The sequence below is a fragment of the Taeniopygia guttata genome, chromosome 1 (assembly GCF_048771995.1).
Source record: "Taeniopygia guttata chromosome 1, bTaeGut7.mat, whole genome shotgun sequence".
NCBI classification, from domain to species: domain Eukaryota; kingdom Metazoa; phylum Chordata; class Aves; order Passeriformes; family Estrildidae; genus Taeniopygia; species Taeniopygia guttata.
In genome coordinates this window covers 64,598,675-64,624,295 of record NC_133024.1, presented here as the reverse complement: position 1 = coordinate 64,624,295, position 25,621 = coordinate 64,598,675, and the positions used below count along the sequence as shown (strand labels likewise).

Here is a 25,621-nt window from a genome sequence, read left to right as displayed (position 1 = left end):
ACTTATGAGCCACGCAAATCTATTTTTCATCTTGGAAAACACTGTACTGTGTATTTATGAACAGATTTTCACAAACTACAACCGCTTTGATATATGTGGTGGATTTGCAATGGGAAGAGCCTTATTTCAGCTGTGGGCTGATATTTTCTGTTAGGTCAGTAATTACTGGATTAAAGTAACTGAATTTCATGAAAGTGAGCAGTGACTGTTATTCTTTTCACTTGTCTTAATTTACTGCTGGCCACCAAATATATATATATATATTAGTTTCATTAATAAAAGAACATTAATGTGCATTTTGCCTCTTAGTCCATACATTATTCATACCAGCCAGGAGACTAAACTGGGGATGCAGCTGTTCATGCATTAATCTAAGAAACCCTTCCCTTCACTCGCTTTTATTCTGCAGGAGCATACTTGCAATTTGTTAGCAATTTTCATGAAGCTTTGTTTAGCGTGTGGAATTAGATGAATCTATGTATTAAACACTGGTATTTTTACTTAACCAGTACATTCTTTTATATCGACAGTTTTATACACACATTTAAAAGCTTACACCTAGATAAGTTTATCTTATTTCCTTAAACTTCTGGCTAGTGACCTTTATACATTGTCAGGTTTCCTTGCTGTAAAAATTACCATTAAACATTGCTTGTGGCACAAGCCAGGCAGCCCTTCAGTCTCATCTTTTTTAAAATTTCTTTTCCATGGGTTTCTCAGGTTATATATATATATATATGTATATGTGTATATATATATATATATATATATATGTACACACTATATATATTTTTATATATTTATATTTATATATATATATATATATATATAAAAGTGTGGTTGATTCATGAATCAAGACACTTTTTTGAGAGTATTTCAAACTTAGCAATGCACCTCATCCAGGAGCAAGACACTTAGAGTATTTTTAGTCCCTCAGGCACAAGGTATAACTAAGTCAAGTTACACGGTGATTTGGAGACGTGCAAATGACCACATCGAGGGGACAAATTAATCGAGTGGATTTGAACCCAGACCTCCAAATACAAAACCCCGATGCTTTGGCACACCATGTAACTTCCAGCATGAAATTTAGCTAAAATGAAAGTAAAAAAAAAGGAAACCAAATCAATTTGATATATGCTTTGTGCTGTACTGATGAGTGAACACAAAGGCAAGTATTCTATATACATAACTGTTGAATTCATATTGGTGTATTTAAGTTTGTGTTTACTCTTTGACATCCCCCTTTTTATAGACACGATTCCTCAGCTGGTTTCAATTACATGTGGAAGAGAGTTAGTGCCAAGTTGTTTGCATGAGTGAATTTTATTTATAGTTTATAAATCAGTTGTGGGTTTTTTACTCAAAAATTGGGAGAAGATATTTTAAATTATTTTAGGTATCTGCCTGTATTTACCAATATTCTGTTTACAGAGGGCTTTATGTTATTAAAAATGGCACATTATAGATAGCAAGCCTGATTCCCAGCTCCTTGTCCCATCACCAAGATGTCCGGCTGCAACTTTTGACTTGAAAATGTGTTGTATCCACTTGGGACAGGTGTAAGTAACTTGACAGATGCAAAGTAATGTGAACTAGGAACTAAACTGAGGATGGAATTATGGGTTTCCAAATGAACTATTTAGATATATTTTTAACAGTGACATTGAGAACTGTATTTTAAAAATCTAGTATTTATGAATTTAATATTGACTAGATTGATAATTTTGTTAAGCATCCAATGTAACTCATCTTCTCACTATTGTCATGGTATAGACAGATCATTAATGACTTTTCCATACACTTCCTGGATTTTATTTTGCCCATTTTGCTTTTCTAGAGTGTCTTGGATACATAGAAAATAACACACCCTAATATTCTACACTAATATAATATACATACTACTACACATACTGACATTTTGTATTAATATTCTGTTGGATGCAACCACTCTGGTGCTCCTTTCATATTCTGTATCAGCCCAGTCTACAGGGTTTAAACTGGGACCTCCAAGACTTGTCTCCTACTGATGCTGCTTTGGCTTTTACTTCACATATGATTGCAGGGCTGATGTTCCAACAACATTTGGTGGATTGGTTTTAAAACATGTATTAGTCTACGGTCCAAATGATTTTACTGATTTGGGCCCTGTGTTTTCCCAGGTCATTATATTCAAGGAACTGTGAAAGATTTTCCAGGCTCATGCCAGCTACAACAAGTCTGCTGTATCTAAAAAAAATCATGTCACTTCTGCATGTGTTGCATGTCACTGAAAGGGAATAAAAGAAGACACAGAATATGCTCAGAAGAATTAGGATTTTGAAGGACTTCGAAAACAGAAGTCTTTTAGGCAGAGAAAGGACAAAGTTTTCTGGTTGTTGAAGGAGGAAATAGTGCAAATTTGAAATATTTCAGAAGACTTCTAGAAACTACAGCTAAAAATGAAAAGAGGAGTGTAGAAAAAACTACTAGTTTAATGCTAAAAAAGGGAGCATTACCTTTTCTTTGAGACATGGTTTCATTTTTCTCTGTACTTGTGAATTCAGATTAATTTTCATGTGCCTGTGATAAATTATTTGTTTTATAGACATGAATTGATGAACCTTTTCATATGCTTTCCATCTGCACTACTAAAAACTAAACACTTACTACATCAAAATGGTTTTATTTAGATGAAAACGTTGGTCATGACAACAGCTGCATGTTTCTGGGAGATGAGAGAGGCCCAAATACACAGCAGTGCTTGGTCCACTCGCAGAGGATTTCCTAATTAAGCATCCATGCCTAGGAGCCCTGATCTCCCAGTTTGCCTTTCCACACTAGGTGCACAGTTTAGAAAACCCTAATTATAAACATTGTTGTTACTGCCCCCAGCTGGAAAACAGAGCAGTTTATGTATGAATAAGAGAGATTATCGCCCATCTGCTCCAGACCATTATTCAGGGATGTGTCATTTTGCATGCTGATGGCAGCCATTACTAGTGCTTTAGTCAAATGACCTTTTTTTTTAATAGCTTTATTTATTTACGAAGTTCCAGACTTAGAGCCTTCCCCTCTACCTCTTTAAAATGCATATAATTTGTTTCAAAACCTGGGCTATGCAGTTAAACTGAGTCAAGGCCAATCTGAGGAGATGTTCACTTTTCTCACAGGATCCTGTTTCTGGAGATCTGCTCCCCCTGAAGCAGGAGTTTTAAAAGATCCACATATTGTGTATAGCAAATGGAAAGACTTTCATTGCTTGATTTTTTTTTTTTTTAATGTAAAAAAAAAAGTAAATCAGAGAGAGCAATTAACCTCCAGGAAGATAAATAAAGCTCATGTAATCTTCCACACCATTTTACAGACCAGACATTAAATTTGCAACTGTTCATCAAAATTCTGCTTGACAGAAAATGCCGTCTTTCCTTCTTCAGCAGAAAATTCCTCTAATACTATCAAACCCACAGTCATCTAAATCTGGGCACTCAGGTACCATTCTCCCTTCTCCAAAACCAAGGAGCACAAAGAAGGAGGCCAAGTGACAGGACAGATCAGCCAGTCAAAGTGGGTTTGTAGCCACCACCACAAGTGTGATAGGGTGGAATTAGATGAATTACAGGTACTGCTGCACACTCCAGCACTCAGAGAGTCTTTCTCAATTTTTGCTAGCCAGCATTCAACTCATGAATAGGATTGACTTTTCAACCTTTTGCCTTTAGGCTTATTTTTGGGTTTGGGTTTGTTTTGTTTTTCTTTCCCCAGAACATCCATATCAGAAACTACTTAGCTCTCAGTGTGCACTCAGGGAACTGTTAGGTTTTATGGAATGTATGCTGCAGCCCAATCCATGCACTTGGTGAAATGATCCAGGGTGGGAGTTTTACTTTACTGGAAACACTCACAGTGACCATCTCTGCTGTTTTGCTAAGGTGGTTACTTTGCTGAGATTTTACAAACCCCTCACAGACAAGTTCTTAAATGCAGTGTTAGAAAACACAGGCCTTATAGGAAACTTATAAAAATTTCTCCAGCTATCAAAACGCAGGTTTTGTGAGTAATAAGGAAAAAGACAGCAAGTAACCACTTGATGGAAATTCCAGTGCTCTGGATTTACTGAGGAGGTGTGTGGGCTATCAGACCTGGAACCCTCCTTGCCCCCGCTCCAGAATAAGCCCGTCCCGCCCAGACCCCCATTTTATCATACATATAATTTTAAGCCAGCTAAAGACAACCCTGGCACAGTTACACAATGAAGAAAAATATATTCAAGAGACTCATGCAATATTAAAAAAAAAATCAAACCAAAAGAAAAAAATAGTTATCAGAAGGATTTTAAAAAGAAAAGAGAGGGAATGCATTGTTAGAAACACAAGCTTACCAGCACATACAATGCATTGTATTTCAGTGAACTTGGGAGAGTTTCTATGCCCGCGTTATGCAAATGCATTGTTCAATCTAAGGTAAGGATTGTGTTTAGTGGGTTTAAAATGACAGTATATAGCTCCACATCTTGCATGGAAAAAGAAGAAAATATATGCTGAGAGCCTGTTGCTGCTCCGTGTGTTTTGAAACAGGAGCACAGGGGAAGCAGATGCCTTAACAAGCAGAAGGGAGGGGGAGGGTGCGTACTTCAGCATATCTGTAGGTTTTCTATATACACTGTCCTTTTAACTATAGGGGAGATTGATACTGAGCATGTGCGATGAAGAGAAAGCTGGCAATGTGGGTGTGCGGGATGGGTGAAGAAAGGGAATGAGGGGGTGTGGCATCTCAATCAAGATTAAAACGAAACTGATAAAGCAGCATATGGACCGGATAACAAATCAAAAAGCATGTTTATCCACTGAAGGAACTGGTTAATGGAGACTGCCAGCACGTTGCCATGGAAACACTGACTGTTGGCGCTGCACCATCTCATACCTTATCCAATACATTCCTGGTTGTTGGTAGTAGTCCAAAGACCCTGATCTCTTGATGGTAAACCCGTGGTCCAGCTGAGCAGAGAGAAATGGGGCAACTCAGTGGATCGACATTAGGCTAGAGAATTCAGACTCCAGAGCAAGCTGTTCCTTATTTAGTGCATATTTACTGTTTTCACTTTCACTCTTATCTAACATGCTAAAGCTATGTACCGCAGAGGAGAAAGAAAAAAAATAAAGAAATAAAAGAGAAATATACTAATCATAGATTTGGTCTTGCCAAATGAGAGGTCAATTTATTCAAACTAAAATGGTTTGCAAATCTGTTAGTTAATGCATAATGCATTCATTTAAAAGTCTGAAGTATCTCATTACCTCCAAAGACAGTAGTGCCCTTTTAAGTTGCACATACCAGTAATAGAATATTATCTTTTGCAATTAAACTGAGAAGTTCAATAATAATAATTTTTTAAAAATTAAATTCAGTGCAACCATCACAAGGAGCAGGCTAGACAGACTACACAAGGCTTAAATTAGACTGCTTCATAATCATGGAATGTGTAAAGATGAAAAGAGTCAGGTTTTGATACCCCATCAATCATGGTAATTCATTTCTAAAAATGCGTTAACCTTGGAGAGTAGGACTACTCAGAGCCATGAATAACATTGTTTATCATTTCAGCTTACACCTCATGCTCAAAAAGATAACAGTACAAAACTATTTGATTTAAAATTGCACCAATTAAAGTCAAAATGGAAATGAACTTAACATTGTGTCCAGGAAATTGTGCTGGTAATATTACTTAAGTAATACAGATCTTTCAAGTTTAGTTTATCATTAGAAAAATCATGTGCATAAGAACAAAGAAAATGTGTTCTTTTCCCTAACTGTTCTGTGCTACACTTAACAGACGGTGGAAACATTATTTAGCTGAATTACATAAAATTTTGGGGGAAAAGTCTTGACAGAGACACTCTAACTGCTCTAAAACTGTTGAAATGATTTTCAGATTTTTGCTCTATGAAGGCCATTTTGGGCTTCAATAAGTGTGGCATGTATTTCCAATACTGATGACAGTTTCTAATTCTAAATTCAGAATAGCAGTTCAACACATTCCCAGGTACCAACCACTTCAAGGGGAGTTAGGAACTAACTGCAAATTTAACTTTTTCTTGATAACTCCCCTGCAAGTGTAGAATTTAATAATTTTTTTTTTTTGTTAAAACAATGCCTCTTTCATCTTATTTAGAATTACTTAAATGATGTTTCCTGTTTAAAACCATGTACCTAGAGGTAAATTTGTGTTGGCTTAACTACACTGGTCTGCTATTGCCATCTACTGGCTTCCTTGTATGCTGCACATAAAACACACAAAAGGGATGTTTTCCTAAAAAGCAGATCAAAAATATTGCCCTAAAATTGAACAGCCAAAAATTTATTTAGAGAAAATGGGGAAAGTCACTCCCTAACAAGATCTGAAATAGTTTTGGTGGTGTGGAAATTCTGCCGTGAGAAACCCAACTACAGAAAGTGATCCCAGGACAACACAGACAATAGGTGTGAAAGGATAGCCGAGAGGTTCAGCTTTAAGACTTGAAGCAAAACTTACAGTCTAGGCTTGGCTTCTCCTCCACACCACCCAAGAAATCCCATGGCTAAAAATTCCACTTGGCATGGGTAATTTTTATTTTAAAATCAGCAGAATGCAGGGCAATGACCCACACGCTGCCTGCCATTGCCAGGGTCCCCAACCCAGGACCCTGTAAGCAGAAGAGAGCTCAACCAACTTCCTAAGCAGCTTTTCTCTTTTTTTGTTCTACTTGTTTACTCTGCATCTCCAGCTGGAGTTTACTCCCATTGCCAAGAGAGAGACCTCATACAACCTTAACAGCAGATTAGCATTAGTCTTTTTCTCTGTCCTAACAATAGCAAAAGTACAAGCACCAAAGTGATGACATACAGGCTAAGATTTAACACTTCAGACAAGGACATGTACTAAACAATGCTTGATTCATACAAGGAATTACAGCACACCTTTGGATTGCAGAAGCATGCTTAAAAAGTGATTTGCGCTCTTAGTCGCCCTAGCCACTGTCACTGAAGCCTAAAGGGTACAGCCACAAGGGTACTGCTTTGTGACCAAACCAAAATAAATAGAATTGACACCCTTGAAGAACTGAAGAATAAAATATACCCCCAGATTTTAAAAAGGCTAGCTAATAAAAACCTGCTTTTATGTTTTTACTGCAGTACCTTTTATAAACACCATCACAGAACTAAAAAATACTGCTCCTATTGAAAAGCTGTATGAGAAACATGATCCTGCAAATATTTTGGCACATGTTTAACAGTAATGTGGCCATTCTGACACAGACTGAAGGGCACTAGCCCAAACGGTCTCCCACAGAGACCGGTAGTCAGTGCCTGTGACAAGAGTATAAGAACAGGGCAAGTAAAGTGATATATCTCCTACATAGTGTCTCATCAGCAAGCAGTGTTTTTCAGGGACTTGCTAATTCTCTTGCTGTTTTAAAAGCTAACTCTCCAATTAAAATTTTGCTGGCAAAGCTATGTTGGTTCGGGGGAATTTTTTCCCAACTAAACATAGTTACTCTGGCAGAACTTTTAATGATGTATTATTGCATCACCAGAAAAGTCTCTTTGCTTGTATAGTTAATTTTGTTTGAGAAATTATTCTACTACATCAGCAAAGGAATTGCTTTGCTAGGCACGCACATGTTCATTAGGGTATTTCATCCAAACTGATGAATCCTTTCAAATGTGGACAAACTTGACGTCTGGACACATGCACAAGAAGTAGGATGTCTCTGCCTTGGATAGACAGAGATAACTTTACTGAGATTGCCACATCAATAAAGCAGAAATAAGCCTGAACCAAAGGAATCAATGCAATTTGGACATTGCTGAAGGAAGCAGTAGCCACAGAAGTTGTATGCAAAACACATGTAGCTTCAAGCTTCCTTTCAGTCAAGCTGACCAGAGACACATCTTTAGGAACTTAATTTTCATATTAGAGTTTTAATTGGTGCATATGGTAAATACTCCTTGAGATCTTTGAGGTGTGTTACTTTTTACCACCAGAGAAAACAGGCATATAATATCATATCATATCACTGTAAGGACAAACTAAGAACTAAATACCACATATCAGCGAGCTTTGTACATAAACAGGGTTATAATATTCAAAATAATGGTAATATTTATCTTTCATACTATTAAGCCATAGAAATATAAGCACATATTAACACATTTTCACAAACACAGACACAGATGTGTAATATAATATACAGATGGCAACTCTATATATTATATACACAAGCACTCTCTCAAAAAGTGTGTAAACATACAGGCAGGCACAAACCTCCAGTATTTTTATAGCAAATAAAGTTAGTGCATGTCTTTAGTGCCAAACAATATGTTACAGCATCTATACATACTTTGCAAGTTCTAAATCTAGAGCAGCCTTTGTTAATAGGATTTAATTTTAGCTTATTTGAGATTTCACAGTTAAAGAGAGATTCCCAACATAAAACTCTGGTGACATGCATGCCAAATGTATATTAAATAGACTACCAAATGCAGAAACAACATTTAAAGACATTGCTGTTTTGCTTTTGGCTTTCTTTTACATATTAAATTATTTTTGTAGAAAACAAAAGTAATTTATTCATAAAATGGAAATTATCTAGCATTCTGAAACATTACCAAAGCGCTAAAGAGGTCTATACTTCCCCATGTCTTCCCATAATCAAGTCACTTTCTGAATTATGTAAAAGTATTCTACACATTTCTAATTTATAGGCCAAGTTGCAGGATCAATCATATCAGGATATGAAGTTAGCCCACAGAGATGATCACTAAAAATAATCTGTTAAATTTCCAAACACTAAAAAATAAATAAAAGTCATTAAGAATATACTTAATCGTGCACTTTTTTTTTCCTGATGTTTTGCAGTGGACAGATTCACTACAGTGCCTTTTTCATTACACAGGTGTTAAACTGCTGCAAAACATTCCTTGGCAAAGCAACTGGGGCAGGGAAGTTAAAAACATAAAGGAGGCAATGGATGGATGAGGACAGAGGCATCATTTCTTGCTTTTAAGCTTTGAAGTCATTAGCATGGAGGATCTGAGCAGTAATTCTCATGGACAAGCGTGCTGGCAGTCCATTCAATAGGAACACGGTTTCAGCTAGTCTAGAAAGAACATACCTGCAGTTCAGATGAGCAATGGGTATGTGATGTTTTAGTTGTGGGAGAGCTGCTGCAGTATTATTGCTTAAAAATGAAAATAAATAAAAGCTGACTATGTTAGCTGATGATTGAAAAATCTAGGCAAAGCATGAGGAACAACTTGCTTCCATGTTGAGGACATTCAGGGTAGGAAAGAGTAAAGAAAAAATATGAGAGAGGCACAGTTTGAAATGTTAAGTACTTATACCAAGTAACTTTGAGAGAGTATCCCTTTTGCTGCACAAGCACCTCACACCTGTGAGCCAGACTGCATGTGCTGAGCTGAATTTATTTCATGCTGATTTAACTCAACACTGGAGGGGCTGAGCTGAGAAACATGAAAGTGGAAACAGTACAAGAAAGTGTACATGTGCAGTCACACCACCTGCAATTTATGGAAGCTGGGAATGAACACTGAGTAATCTGATATGAGAATGGTTACGTTTAACATGTCACATTTTTAGTGACTCTTTGGAGTGTTCACATTACTATGAGTAATAAAGGAAAGCTTACAAACACAAGCAGATGTATCAAAAATGTGAAGGATGTGCATGTTACTATTCAATGGCATTAGTATGAATAGTCTCTTCATATGCTGAATATATCCTGTGTCCATGTATGTGTAATACACATCTGTATTAATCTGTGAGGAAAAAATACAATTTTATGTCATGTATGCTCCACTGAGGGTGCCATTGAAATCTCATAAAGCTTGGTCAAAATTTTGGCCAAGCTTTGTTTCAGACACTCCGACATGTTCAAACCTAGAATGGCTCCACTGGAATTGCAAAGTGACAGAAGGCAACAAGAAGTTCCATTAAGTCTTTACCCCTTTAAATACTTCTGCTGACAGGGAAGCAGGCTGTGTGTGGCACTACAATAAAATGCTGCTGCCCAGCTAAATCTGAAGCGGCTAGACTCCTGTTAACCATGAAGGCAGCAGTGAGGCATCACAGCTCTCTTTCATGTCTTCAGAGAGAGAGGCTTAGGCTGCCATACAGATTTTCAGTTAAATTCTGAAGAAATTTCCATTTTAAAGTGGTGTTGTCTCGCTACAGTCTCTGTGTGGCCTAAATGCATATAATGAGTATGCTTCCAAGTAAAATGTCATGATCCCACAGTTCAAATTGTTGAATTTATGTTGGAGCTAGGTCCACTGATCTTCTGGTAAAATGTGGAACTGTGTACTGTGTGTACAGTTATACCTCCTAGGGCAGTTAAATAACAATGTGACTCACAAGGAGAATCAAAGAAGTTGTGCAGGATACCATCTAACTATGCTGATATTAAAAAAATGCTACAATTATCTACAGATTAACCCTCTCTGGTTTCTTTTGGTGTCATAAACACAAAATTATCTGGTGGGGACATAAATCTGTTTCATCTGTGTATTTAAGATGCTTACTGCTATGACAGAAACTCCAGCTGCTGTGCTGTTCGGCTTAGGGCCTGTGTTGAAATGCTTCTTTATCTTCCCAGCTACTGAGAGCTGATGTTCATTCTCTGGAAGGCCATCATCCTGCAGATAAATAAAGCAAAATAAAACTTCAGAGAGAAAAGACGAAAAAAGAAGGAACTGAGAGGTGATTCTGATAAGTCTCATCAATACAGAAAAGTATACAAAATTTTTATATTAAAGTCATTGTCTCCATCAATATATTTAAGGTACTTACAAGATGGACATATTGTACCACCAAGCAGTCTCTCTCTTCTTCCTTAACCAATACTTTCTTCACAAATTTTAGGTAATTTTCATTAATAATAATTAAGCATTGCATTTTTCTTACAATTTTTTACCATTTTCTTTCATTAATTATCACTACCCAATTATTTTTATGCCCATTGATATTTCAAAACCTGAAGATTTCAGATGCCTTCAAGATTCTCTTTACTAATCACACAAATTTAATGATAATGACCTCAAAGGTAAAAAGTATCCAAGATATTAAAAAAAACAAGAGGCTGGGCTGAGACATTCCTCCTTCCAGCTGAGACTTCAGAGCAAACTTGGATACCTGCACCTAGGGATGCTGGCATCCTCTATGCTGAGCAGAAGCCCTGACAGAAAGAAGGGAGTTTGTGGTTTTGCACAAGTCTGCAGTCTGAATTCAAGCCCAGGAAAAGAGGGTTTTTTTAGAAGTTGTAGAGAAGATCCTTATGCCTGAAAAACCTGCAAAAGCCACTGCTCAGTGAGACCTGCCCCACTAGCAGCATTACAGGATTTCAGGCAACAAATACGCAGAATACATGGAATAGGAAACAAAATGTAAAACAGGCAAAATATACAGGGCCACGTGCCAGAGTCATCCCTAACTGGTGCTGCATGGTGTGTATAGGTATAAACAGCTGAAATAATTCTTAAACTCTCTTAGGCAAAATCCTAGCAGAATAAAGGCAAACACGAAAATATCAGAATAGTGAGAGATGACAGACAATTGTTTCTTTTATTTTTCAGCCATTATGAGTGCCCTTAAAGAGTTACAGAGCTGCTGCAGTAAATCATGAGTTCAATGAGCATATGGGAATTTTAGGGAGGTTGGTAGGGTTTGTTATTTATTTAGCTTGGGGAGTTTGTGTTTAGAGATCCCTCACTCACCCCTTAACAAAATGTCTCAGCTGGCAAAATATGGTCAAGTGCACACAGCTGCAAAACACAAAACAAAACAATACAGCCCAGTAGCTGATTATTGTCTATCACTGGGGAGTCCTGGCTCGGTGGTATATGACCCCTAAAAATAACCTGCTTCCCATTGACCTTGCCTTTCCCAGAAGAAAGCTAGTCTGTAAAGTGAACGCCTCTTCACGAGAGGAGGGAAGAAAAATAAAATCATTCTCTTGGCTTTCTTGACATGAAAATCTGCCAAGCGTTCATGTCATCTTGTCAAAAGACTAAATTACTGACAAGACAATAGTTACTGAGACTGTGGTCATATTTTATTGGTGAAGCACCACACCCACAGTTCCAGTGGCAACGTGCCACAGACACATAGTTTGGGCTCCAGCTTTTAGGTTAAATACCTTCCAGCCCAATTAAGATGCAGCATAGGGAAATATCAGAATTCTTCTATTGTTACTAAGTTTTTATTACTACTGTTGGTGCCACCTGATGTTTAGTAGTTCTCTTTTATTTAAACATGCTTTATAAACAAATCAATATATATTAAACTGGTTCCTAGAATTACTTCAGTAAAAAATAAGATAGCTGTTGAGGGGGAGAGATGACAGCTATTTAACTAAATACAAAATAAGCTGCTCTGCAGTTTTGAAAGTCAAGAAGTGAAAAAATTTTGAAATTTATCAGAATCATCAGGTAAAGTTGTAGAATTGGAGAACAGTGTAAACACTGCTGGCAAGAATTTCATTGGGTTGCTGAAATGGGAGGGATGTCAAACCCTAAAGAGGTTAACTGTTCCTTACTCCTATTTTAAATCTTTGCTTTTGGTTAGGATCACAGAATTAATCACAAGAATTTTTTAAAAGGTGACCAGTGATTTTTGCTGCTCCATCTGGGAACTGTAAAGAGTCCTGAGCTTCAGAAGATGTTGACTGCTAATAGTCTGAAAGTAGAGCTCTCCTGTGCACACCTCAGAAGCTGAACAGTCAAAAGAGCTTGAAAACCCTGGCCCAGAATTTGAGTTTTCATAGATAATATGAACTATTTGAAATGGTAACATATTTTTGGTTTTTGTTTTGGGGTGTTTTGTTTGTTTGTTTGGTTTTTTTAATCAGCCTCTACAAAATACCTTTCATGGTCTATTTACAAGAATTCAAAATAAAAAACAAAAAAAAAGAGGCACAAGGTCTTGGAGAAATTCCAGTAATTTATAAGAACTGGTTTCATATTTGCATTGTTCTCCGTGGCAGGAGACATTGCCACTCAAAGTGTTATAAAGATATAATGAAGCTCAGGATTCCCAGACTCCCACTGCCCTGGAGAACTTAGATCCATTTCACAAGATGGTCACAAGAGCTTTACTTTCCAGGTCTAAAAGTGTCAGATGAATACATCATTATACAAGTAACAGCAAGAAATTAGAGTAAATAGAACTGCTGGAAAAGCTTTTGGACACTTCTTCCTTTAAGGATTTAAGGAAATTTTTTTGTGCAGTGTCCTAGGGTGTAACCAAAAGTAGTGCAGCTGCAAAACAAGGAATGCATTTTAAAATTAATTTTCTTACAAATGTTTAGCTTAATTATACTTATCTCTTTGTTATTAATTTCTTTTGCACACAAATTTTCAAGGCAGACATAGTGAGGGAAAAATATAAAATCTCCTGGTTCTTTAATTCTTTTTAGGCTGGTGTGTGCCATCTTCCTATTCCAGCGACAACACACATTTTATATTGATTATTTTAACAGAGAAGGATTTACAGAATGCAAGCCATCCCTTTCAGCATTCACTGCTCTGTGATGTATTAGGAAACATTTACTACTTATACAAAGAGGAATGAGTTTGTCCTGTAACTTGTTTCAGGTTATCGATAACATCAAAGTTTAAAATGCCAGACCTCAAGCTTCCTGCCTCTTTTATAATTCTTTGGCTCTGCAAAAAAAAACTGAGCAGGTAAAGATTTGGGGTCCCTGTAGGGGAAGTATAAACTAATGGATTTGTTTCCAGGTCTAAGTGTATCGCATAGGAGAGATGACTCCAAATAAACCAAATGGAGGGGGCAAAGAACTGCTGCTGAATTGCATTTAGAATTCAAGATCTCCATCTGTGGTAGTGGCATGTAGCCAACAGCTTTTCAGGTTTTGTTTTTTTTGAATTGAAAACAGCTGGGATATAATTCACATTGAAACTGCTTTACTGGTCTGACTCTGACTATAACAAGTTTTGCAGTTTCCAAGAGGAATCCAGATATTTTTATAGCAAAAATTTAAACTGAAATGAGGGTTTGCTCCTACTGAAACTGTCAAAGCACATTCCAGGAATCTCAGCAATTTACCAAGTAATCACATAATAAGCAGCTATAAAGTAGAATGGTTATTTACAATCTACAAAATGGTTTTATACAGTGTAAGCAGTTACAACACTTCTATCAAAGGTTTGATCAAAGAGAGAAAATGTTTCTTAAAATTGTCAAAGAAAACACATGCCTGCTTTTCAAACCAGCTGTTCTATCTAGTATTTTAGCTGCAGCTTTAACACTCTGAATAGGTTCAAAACTGAAGTAAGGGAAGTGTTGTAGTGAGCTATATCCAAGCTGAAACGAATAGAGAAAGTAAACTCCAGCATTTGACACCATGGAAAAGTATTTAAGCAGGTTACCTGTGAAAATGGAGTGTAGGTGAAAATTCCATGTGCCATTTCTTCTCAGAAAGACAGTATACACATAAATGCTCAGGTAATTACAACACATAGATTGCAGATCCTTTTTTAAACAGGAATGAGTGCATTAATTCTCTGTCCTGAAGCTGGGAAAATGAGGTCCAGGGAGGCTGTGTGACAGACTTGCAGCTGATCCAAAGAGGGATGGCAGAGGCAGGTGTAGTTGGATCTGACACTGTACATTCTGCCTCTGTGCATCAACAGGCTGCCCCTGCTAGCTTATCTACTGATACTGCCCAGACACTCTTCAGGGAAGTGCCCTTTCTCATGGAACCATTTAAGCAGATGTTTCAACTCAGCCATGTTCTTATTTCTTCCAATGTGAGCTAGGATTGTAATGCCATCTAGTTAATTTGATGCCCAGTATTAAGTGCTTCCATGTGTGATGCCTTGAAATGGCAGCAATGTTTGGAATGTGTTAAAGCACTTTCCTGAACTGGTCCTAGTGCTAGACTTTTTCCTCCCAGAAAAAAATATATGGAGGACACAAGAAAATTCAAAAGCAGTTTTGATCTGCATTATGAACTATCTCTAGTGTAATGATGCAGACAAAATACTGATTTGTTTCAGTTTTAAAAGCAGCAGAAAAAAAGGGAGTTACAGAATTGTCATGAAATATTTGTTTCTCTTACTTATAGACAGAACTGCTACAGGTTTTGATTGCAGAGAATTATTACCAGCATAAAACTACAAGTGCAGGAGAGCTAGACCTAAGATGAATTGTTCACCCCCTGTTGTTTCTAACAGTGCATCACAGCCACTCTTTAAGAAGTAGTATATTTAATAGAAGCAAGTAGATCTTGAATTTTCCCTGGTATATCCTCTAGTTCATGCCAACCAAGTACTTAAGAACTTTGTGAGCCAACAGTTCCATCCAGACCACTATTTTTAATAAGCACCAATGGGATCATCCTCCAAAAATGTATTAAATTCTCTTTTTCATTCATTTATACTGGTTCTCTACACCAGCTTCTGGCAAAGGGTTCCACATGTTATTGCACAAAAATTCAGGAATTTGCCAAGGTGCTTCAGTAACTAGAGCTCAGGTTTTTCTAGCAGAGCTCTGGAGTGTTAAAAGTCTTTATCCCCCAGCCCCTCTCCCCTGCTATCCTCACCAGCAGGTGAGAGCAGGGAAGCAGATCCTCATGTCACTTGCACGCCACCACCATTGGGTTACTGCCAAAGGGCTGCACCTCTTCTTTTTTATACATCACACTAAAATGTTTTTCTAAAACACATAATGGCATAACAATTTAAAAAAAATGTTATGGGAGGTAGCATTAACATTTCAAATATATTTTTCATGAAAAATGGAAGATTAGTGACCACTTCCTTAAGTGGTGTAAGCAAGTGACATTTCAGTAATCTCAGCAGCAATGTGCAGGCTGGCACTGTGGTGACTTGGCCTCTCTGTGGTCTCTGGTCAGTCACTTCCATCTCTTCCTCTTCAGCACTCCAGAAATCTCCACATGTCCTCCTCCCATGGAGACAGAGAGACCCCTCAATCACCATAAGGCATTATAAACTGTGACAGAACACTATGTCCAAGGATAGCCCCTGGCACCAAGAAGAAAAAAAAGTATTTCAGCTGCTTGAATGTCATCTTCAAAATGAAAAGATTTTCATCAGACATTGTCCTGGATCCTTGCACTCTTCATACACCACAGACTGGCTCTGCATGTTAATAGCATTTACAATTTAAATAGTAGTTTGGGTAGTAAGGGAGCCATCCAAGTTTAAACATGTCCTTGGAAAATACTTAAGTGATCACTACTACTCTATATGGAGGACACTTTCATTTAAAAAAATTAATATCTGAGGTGACTGTATATTTGAATTTTCTGAATAGTCTTCTAGTGAGAAAGGGATTTTGGGCACAGCAGCTAGGGGACCAAAGAGTATTCCAGGAAGGACTGCACACCTCAAACTTGCAAAAAACAAAATGAAACATTTTTTCCTCTTCCTGTATGTTTTTCACTGTTCATCCCAATTGTGTTTCTTTTCTCAGCTGATCCTTCTGAATTGAAATTAGATTATGCCAAATTTTAATTTTTTTCATACAAATATTTTAAAACATGTTAAATAGTCTGGAATAATTAACAAATTTTAAATACCATCAGAAGCTAAATATTATTCTAAATGTTTCCCTGCTCCATTCTGGATCAAGTAGGCTTAACAGTATGGACTGTATTTTAGTAACTCTTAATCACGACTCTAAGATTTTTGAATGCACCTCATCTCAGAAGAATAAAATATGTCACTGAACCTTCAAGATGAGAGTTAGAGATATACATTTATCAAATAGGAGTGAGCTTTGTTGAAAGTCCATTTCAGAGAAAATGTAGCTGAGCACACACAAAATAGTGGCAACTCCAAGGTACACAAAATCAGTCTGTAACCAGTTTATTTCCAGTTAAATCTGTGGCATCTTTAGAATATACTGGCCTTCAAAAGGGCATAGCAAGGGCTTGACAGAAAAGAGTTCAAAGGTGCCAAATTGCAAGAAGCATCTACAAGTCTGAAAATACTTACATTAACCCATGGATGCTCAAGAACTTGCAAGGCTGAGAATCGCAGATCTACATCTACTTGAAGCATCATTGTGATAAGTTCCTGAGAAATTGAATACAGGGTTGAATTTAAAGACCACTTTCAAAGAACAAATCAATATTTCATACATTAAGAACTCTTTAACTGATTTTGTAAGAGTGCTCCAAGAGAGAGTGAACTATTGACTACAGAAATACCCTAAGATTATTCAAAAAATAGAAAAACTATGAACTCTCAGCTGTACATTTTAATCAGTATCTGACAGTACCTTGAAAAGCTAGAAGACAGTTCTGAGTTACAGTTCTGAAGACACTGTTTAAGAGAAAAGCACTTAATACATAATGTGCAAAACAGATGGCCCCATGAAATTACGTTAGCTTCCCCTAAAGAAAAAGCCAATTCCTTTGTAGGAAAAGAAAAAGCCATCAAATATAGTTTTACTTTAAACCCTTGTATAAATGACATAGAAGATATTAAAAAAAACACCAAAACACTTAAAACCATTATTTTTTATCCTCCGATTTTCTCTGCAATTACTCAGATTATTTTATTCAGAGTGGAATGAATGGAAATAGTATGGCAATATGACAGCAAATAAAGGTACGTCACCAAGGACCAAAGTTAGTAATTCTTAGTTACAAGAAAAAAATAAATCGATAGGCTAAGGCTTCAAACCAGAAATTTTAGACAGAACTATTTAGCAGAAGGAGTTTCACAGGAAAACCCACTGGCAAAGGACTTGCAGGGTTCCCACTAATGATGCTATTAAATAATGCCTGCTACAATACAATGATTTGGTTTAGAGGACTTCCAACTCTATGGCTGTATCTCATTCTTTGACATCATTAGTTAGCAGGATAAAATGGTAGTCCTGATCACCCTCCACATACCTGTAAAAGCAGGATGTAACTCTCCAAAGAATGGAGATTCAGAGCTACTCTCATTACCTGCATCCACCTCCAAATTTAACTTTTTTTCCTCGTGATTAATCAAACACTGTCACACTGAAGGAAACAGGGAGATAGTTTTTCATAGATTGTCTTACAGACCAGAGAAGTAAATTGACTGAAAGTAAGCACTTATCTATCTACAGAATGACCAATTTTTCTTTTTTACATGTACATATTTATTTTGCCTTTGTCCACACATATTTATACATAAGACTACAGTGAATACTAGATCCCTAGAAAATCTTTGGGTTAAACTGTTACTCTAGTGCACTGGTGAGAGTTAAAAAACCTGATCTGCTCTGCAAGTATAATGAACTCTGTCAAGGTCTGTATCTGTAAATAATTATATCTGCCTTAGCAAACCAAAGACTGCAGGTCAAGAGCTGTGACCAGAACAAGTCTGTATTTCATACCACTCTGCAACAATAAGGCAATGGGAGGCCTGGTTCTTTGACAGGAAGAAACAAGAGACATAGCATCTAATTGGGTCAATAAGGGAAATCAGACTCTCCACAATATTATTAAATAATGTTCAAAGGCTCCAGGCCGGTACCTGGTCCCTTCATAAGTACATATAAAGCACAGTGCAAGGGAGCTTTTGAGCTAGGAAGTGAATTAGTTTAATTTTTTTCTTAATCAATAAGGGCTGCTGGTATCTCTGTTGTGTGAGAAATCACATAGAGATATGATGTCCACTTCAGAATGGGGTCCATTTCAGAACCACCTGAAGTCTAAGAGACTATAACCAAATGAAACATAACTGCTGACCCAGAGGAATTTTTGGGTGTAGCAGGAGATACATGAGACATATCAAATACAACACTGTGAAAGGATTAGAATGCATTAGGCACTCCCACTGAAAATAATATTGTAGAAGAAAATAGCACCAACTATAAAACTCACCTTTGCAGAGTCAGAAACATTGTCCCAATATGGAGATGGAAAATCCATCTGTCCCATCAATATCTGATCAAAAAGCACTTCTTGGTCATCTCCACTTCTGTAAAGTAAAAACCAAAGAAAACCAACAACAAAACCCAAAGAGAAATTATTTTCAGATGTGGTTTCAATAGACTTCTTAAAATTGCTTTGCATTGCTTATGCCTTACTATGCTTTTGGAAGCTGTTGATTGCCCCAAACATGCAGCCGCGGGTGTTAATGGTGAGATCATAAAACACAGTGCATTTGGTACTCTCTTTCTCTCTGCTTGTCTTTAGGATTGTCCACAATTTTGCAATTGCTTTGAGGGGATAAAATATCTGACATGTCCTTATTAACTAGCTTACATTTTAATTACCTTTTACCAACCAAAAAATACGTTGCATTTTGTCCATTAAAGAAGATGGTTATTTCACATTGTACTTAAACCTTGAGGCAAAGGCACGCAGAACCTGTAATGAAGGCTCTTGTTTTGCAATGTAATGAAGTATAAACTACAATAAACAAACACAAGACAGAGATTTTATCATAAAATCACAGACATTTATGGGGCTTGTGTAGAACACTATGCAGAGCACAGGAAATAAAACATCAGACCCTATGAGCAGAGAACTACTACCAGTGGGAATCTCTGTGCTTAATGTGAAAGGAGCACAGGGACAATTCACATAACAAGGATGGGGGAATAGGTCAGTCCATACCCACGGAATGGAGGAAAACCACAGAGCAGGATGTAAGTAATCACACCCGCTGCCCAGATGTCCACCTTCAAGCCGTATCTAGAAGTGTGAAAGACATGGTTAGAGACATCTGATTCTTATGGACTACAGTGCAAGAACAGAGGAAATATGTTCAGAATCATTAATAATTTCTTATAAATTCTCATGTGAACTTTGTCTACCTACCAATCTTAATTCTGCTAACAAATATTTTTTACATTTACATCTTAAAATAAAAATTACATTAGGTTAGAATGTGTGACCAGAATGTAGGCCAGAAGACATTGGGCTATATTCTTCAGTTAGCTATCTAATTCAAGTGGAGTTTACTTGAGTTAGTGATGACTGTCAACATGAAGTCTGCAAAGGTGACATAGGTGGCTCAAGCCAGCAGGTATTTACTCTGTGGAACAAATTAGAAGAGGACAGTGTGCAATAATGAAATAGAATTAAGTGAATGGTAGTTAGCAGTCTCTACAGAATAGAAGTACTTCCACTGTATCTGCAAATGGCTAGTTAGTAACTCAGTGTTAAGCTGAAAAGTTTGAGGCCAACAACTGGCACAGGCTGACCAATATAACTCCAAAGCCAGCCTGCTCTGAACTGGTTTGGGTAAGATAGCCTCCAGAGGTCCTTTCCAAGTGAATTGCTCTATGAGCCATGATTCTGCATCATAGCCAACCAAAAGCAGCATAAAAATCTTAACTGCAAGAGCTCCAGTCTGGCACAATGGCAAGAATACACTCCACTGAGTACACACCAGTGGATCACCACTACAAGTGATTTACCCAGTTTCAGCGATGATTTCTGGAGCTACATATGTTGGAGTCCCACAGACAGTATATAGAGGTCCATCCACAATTGTTGCTAGGCCAAAGTCTCCCAACTTCAGGGACTTGCTTCCGTCTTGATGTTCATAAACCTAAATCAGGAGGAAAATTGAAAGCTTTACCACAAAACCATCAAGGCAACTACTATAACCACTTGCTAACTGCCTGAAATGTTCCTTCTTATTTACAGGTTTTTTCCTCCTCCTTACCTTTAACATATTTCTCTGCATGCTTTGAAAATTCACAGAAAATTTGGACAACTTCCCTCAAATACGGTCAGGATGTTTGGGAAAGACTTTTCTTGCTACCTGTCCAACAAAAGATATACCACTTGCTAGGTGGTAAAGCCCAAAAGTAAATGCGTGACCTTCCACAAGTGGCTTTCTTACATCAACTCTCTACTGAATTCACAGTAGGTGGGTTGAGTTTATTAATTTTACTTGCAGAGAGCTTAAAGGTTTGCACAGGAACTTCCACTACTTAGATAATAGAAAAGTGACTGTACTGATAGGACTTTCCAAGCTCTTCTCTGTATGCTGAAGCCCCAAGACTCTGGCTGGAGTATTTCCCCTGGAAACAGTGTCCTCTCCTTGCATGACTCTTACATACCAATGAGTTTCTTACTGGCATGCTAGTGTCGGGATCAATGGGACATAAGCAGTTAGGGTTGCTAATGGGGATATGTGAAAATCCTGTCTTAAAACTTGGTCTTCACAGTGGCAGTGTGTCCTTTCATGGGGTTTTATGGGTGCAAAAGGAGAATAAGATGTAGCCACATTAAAAAAAATAATAAAAATATAGAAACATCAGTTAAAAAAACATAATTTTAAATGCTGGCTCCTAGCAAAAGAAGGGCCCCAAACCTGTAAACACTGAAAACTAATGTCCTAGGGTGAGTTTATGATGCTGTATTGTATCCCCCACCACCTGCCTATGCAATATAATAAGTTCTGTGCCTTTAAGATTAGAGCCAATAAAAAAAATGCTTAAAATAAAAAATACAAAATTGTATCTAAATTAAACACTAGACTGTAAATCTATCTTTAATCAATGTTCTGGTTTGAGTCCTTGCTTGCCATTTTGGAATGTCTTCTATGACAGCACCTTAAAAATGGAAACAGTCAACAGGAGACCTTCTTATAATATATATGCATCAGTTTATTATTTTGCAAGCCAAACCAAAGCTCTATGCAGTCTGGATCACCACTAGTGATATAGTGTAAACAATTTGCATCAAAACAGTGCAAAAATAGTAGGTATCATACTTCCTAATCAAAACCAAAATAATCGTTTATATGCATATCTTGACCAGCTACTCCTACATCCAATATCACATTTATCTACAGCATTTAGAAACCCTAACTGTTTTAAGAAGAAAATACTATCTTTTTTTCTTATAAAAATACAATAAATTCTCCATGGGACCCTTGAATAGTTTACCTGGAGCAAAAGTAAATTATTGAAGCCTCTCCCCACAGTTTCCTACAGAACTGTTATAGCTCATACTAATTAGTTATATTATACAGCCCCCATCCCCCGGTTTCTTATCTGTTAATGTTAGTCATGTCTAGAGAGAAAACCCCTCTCTGTCCTGAATCCCTGCTTACCAGGTGATACAGCCACAAGCAGACATTCAGAATACACAAAATTCTTCTCCTCTCCTTATGTTATTTTTAAGAATTCAACTGGATCTTTAAGAGGACCAGCAATTTATAATGGATTCACATTTCTCTTCTACTAAGCCAGAAAAAAGTTATGTTTATAGAAAAGCACTGGGAAAAAAAAAAAGTAATTATGGTTTTATTCACAACACAGATTGTCAAATACATCTGGTTCCTGAAACTAAAGAAAGTGCTCTCTGAAATGGCAGTAATAAATCTAATTTCAACAACAGTTTTAATTAAAGTCTAGAGACTAGGGCTTTAAATATTTACTTGCTGAAGTATGTAAAGTGTGCACTTGGACATCAAGAGCTGAATCTGGCCTAATGAGTATTTCATATTCTGTTTCATGCAGTTATCTTCCTACATAGCCCTCTTTGAGCTGTACTAACCTAGTAAACATTTGTAAATTCCCTCCTTCAATAGACCACACCTTGTGTGAGTCATCCATACTAGAAATTAATTACAGAAGAGGTTTGTTTGGCAATATTTACCAATGCAGAAGTTTTGGTACAATGTATTTTCTAGTATTCTGCTTAATCTGTTTAGAGGAAATACTTTTCCCAGAAAACTACTTCAGTTGACTTGTAAAAATGAAGAAAGTAACTTTTCCTCACCCTGTTATAACTTCATATAAAAAAGAGCCCAGTGTGAAGCTGTGGTATGTTACTTGCCAGTCAAGGAATGGGAAAGATAATTTAACGCTCATGTTATTTAGAATAAATGCTATATATGTTCCTGCATTTAAATACTGAAGGGCAATTATAGAAATGGGGATTAGTGCAAATTGCCCACTACGTAGTGCTTTCACTGTTTTAACTAAGCTATAAAACTGTGTAATTGTACTACACTAATTGAATGCAGCCACACATAATTGTATGCCACCATATGTATCCTATTAGTATAAAGACTGTCAGTATTTTCTAAGCTGCTCTTGTGATCAGTGCAGATGGCAACAGTCAGAGAAGTTGTTCTCCAGGGTTTATTATATGGCTATAAAGACATCCCATGACTTGACAAAATAAACGTTCTAAATAGCAACAATTATGAAAAATGTTCCAATTAAAACACGGAAGACTCCCTAGAGAACAAAAAAACAGACAGAAAATGCTAAAACATCATTAGGTATTCAGCACACCCTAAACTCTTGGACAGTTGACCATTAGGTGGACTTTACATGCTTTGAGGATGATGTGGAATATTTAAGCAGCTAAAAAATAATGGGTGCTGCACACAGGACAGGTTCACACACAAAAAGATTTATTAGCGGGACCTAGATCTGGTCTCACACATCAGCTCTAAGCCTGAAAGTTACTTTTGGGAAGAAGGAAAAATTAAAAGAGACAAAGGAGCCGGGGAGAGATGAAATAAAGCAGCTCCAGGTGAATACCCTCTTCCTGTCTCCTTCTCCAGAGCAGCATGTCCCCCTTCCCTCCCTGTGTTCTCCTCTTGCAACTCTACACCCTTGCTCATCCTCCCTGTTGTCTTTTTGCTGCTAATGAGGTTGTTTAGCCTCAGGACATGCTCCTCTAAAACTAGTTACAATCCATGAGTAGGAAAAAGCTGGGGGAGAAAGGGTTGATTCTCAAAGTCGTGGCCAGGAGAACCAGCAATAGCACAATAAGGGTTTGCATGTGCAGCACCGTGAGTGAGAGTAGCAGAGAGAAAGCCACAGCACAAGAACAAGAGAAAAATACTGCCATTACCACTTAGGAGAAGGCTTAAAGAGCTGCAAGGAAAAGGGCAGGCTACAAAAGGCAAGTGGAAAGTCTTTAGCAAAAGAAACGCTGAGATCCATGTAGCATTTTTCAAGGGTTTTGCAAATGCCATGAAAATAACACTAGTTGCATTTTTGTGACATAGGGAACCACACATCCCATTTGACAGCTAAGAAAAAAGCAGAAAGGTTCAGACACACTGAGGCCACAGGCAGCCAATGTCAGAATCAGGGTCAGAGCTCAGGTAAAGCTGGTTCCAAATCACTCTTCTAAAGCAGTGCTTGTTTCTTTCAAGGACCTGATAAACCTTACATAATCAATGCAATTTGTGAATCAAATGCTGGCTTTTGAGAATTAGGATGCTGCAAGAGATTAAACTCTGTATCCTCACAGCTCAGTCTCAAAACCAATGCATAATTCTGGAAAAGTCAGTCAGAAATAATTCAGCTACAATGTGAACAATGTGATCATTCCCATTAGTGGGTAATTACCAGAAAAGCTGAGCAGGCAAATCTAATCCTTGCCCTGCTGTCCTCACCTCCTTCCCATACCTCCCGACCATCTCTTTTCCCTCAGAATTTTAACTCTGACAACAATAGAGTTTAGGCATTTACAGACAAGTCAAGACAGCAGCAGAGCAAAGCTTGTTCCAGACCAAGACCCTCCACACTCCAGGAACAGCATTAATGAATCCTGGCATGGGATTGCTACAATATCTGCATGCAGCCACCTATCAACACCAGCACCAGAAATTAAAATGGAGTAAAAGGGCCAAGAAAGGTGTATCAGTCATTAGTGTCTAGTGAAACTTCCATCCAGTGTGTTTTCAGCAGTTTCTGGAAAATGAGGGCAGGTCACTTCCTCACCCAGAACCTGCCACTAGAGGAACTTCAGCTGTAAAAATTCCACTGCCTGGAAGTTTAGTAATATCTGCTGAAGTCAGCTTTCCCATAAAACCTCTTCATTATCAAGCAGGACTAAATGCATTAAGTCATGGCTGAGAGCACACAGCTGAGAGAACTGATACTCTATGCTTCTACAAACATTGTTTTACGGTTGCAGAATATATGGAGAATTGGGACATCCTGACGTTGGAACATGTCAGCAAATTTGTGAAAACTCAGAACAGTGAAATAATCAGGAGGAGCTAATTTCTCAGGAGAAATAAAATTACGTGGAGGATGCAACTGCTGCATCCAAGTGTGCAAAATTCTCAGAAGACTAATTGCCAGGGTACATTTTTCATGGTCTTCAGTGGATAAGGTTCACATAGATTTAGTCAGAAAAACAAAGATTTAGATTGTCGGTTTGTACAAGCAGCTTAATAAAAAGAGCTATAGATTTGGGAGATGCAGTAGGGGGAGGGCAATGAAGTCTCTTCCTGGCTCTGCTCTGATGTGTGACATGATTAGGACACAGCATTTACATGCACCATATTTGTAAAACTAAAGGGTTGCTAATTATTTAGGCAGTGACAGAAGTACAGAATAGTCTGCTGAGGACAGAACACTTATATTTATGAGAAGCTTGAAATTTTCTTGCAGTTTACTACAAGTTTACTTCTAGTGATCCCATTACTCAGCTGTTGTGTCCTATGGAACAGTCTAGGACATACAAACTTACATTACTGTACTTCCTGGGACAGCTTAATCTTAGGAGAGCTTTACAATGCAAAGGTTAAAATTAAAAGAACAGCGACGTAAAAAACTGAAATAAGCTTGGCAGGCATGTGGAAGGAGGAAGTGCAGACCTTTTTTCACACACTCTAA

At 37.5% G+C, this 25,621-nt stretch overlaps 1 protein-coding gene across 4 annotated transcripts in view; it reads right to left on the bottom strand.

Annotated features, from left to right (window-relative positions):
• The window catches only part of DCLK1 (doublecortin like kinase 1), a 230,113-nt gene that overhangs the window by 8,542 nt on the left and 195,950 nt on the right, over positions 1–25,621 (bottom strand). For 2 of the 4 annotated variants that reach the window (XM_012569748.5, XM_030274128.4), the window contains 6 exons: positions 20,432–20,565; positions 19,626–19,703; positions 18,888–18,984; positions 17,017–17,097; positions 10,561–10,674; positions 4,903–4,976 (listed from right to left, as the gene is read on the bottom strand). In XM_012569748.5, coding sequence (XP_012425202.2) covers positions 4,903–4,976; positions 10,561–10,674; positions 17,017–17,097; positions 18,888–18,984; positions 19,626–19,703; positions 20,432–20,565 — 578 coding nt within the window. The remainder of the gene's footprint in view (positions 1–4,902; positions 4,977–10,560; positions 10,675–17,016; positions 17,098–18,887; positions 18,985–19,625; positions 19,704–20,431; positions 20,566–25,621) is intronic. The other 2 variants (XM_030274107.4, XM_012569749.5) reach the window with 1 other exon arrangement.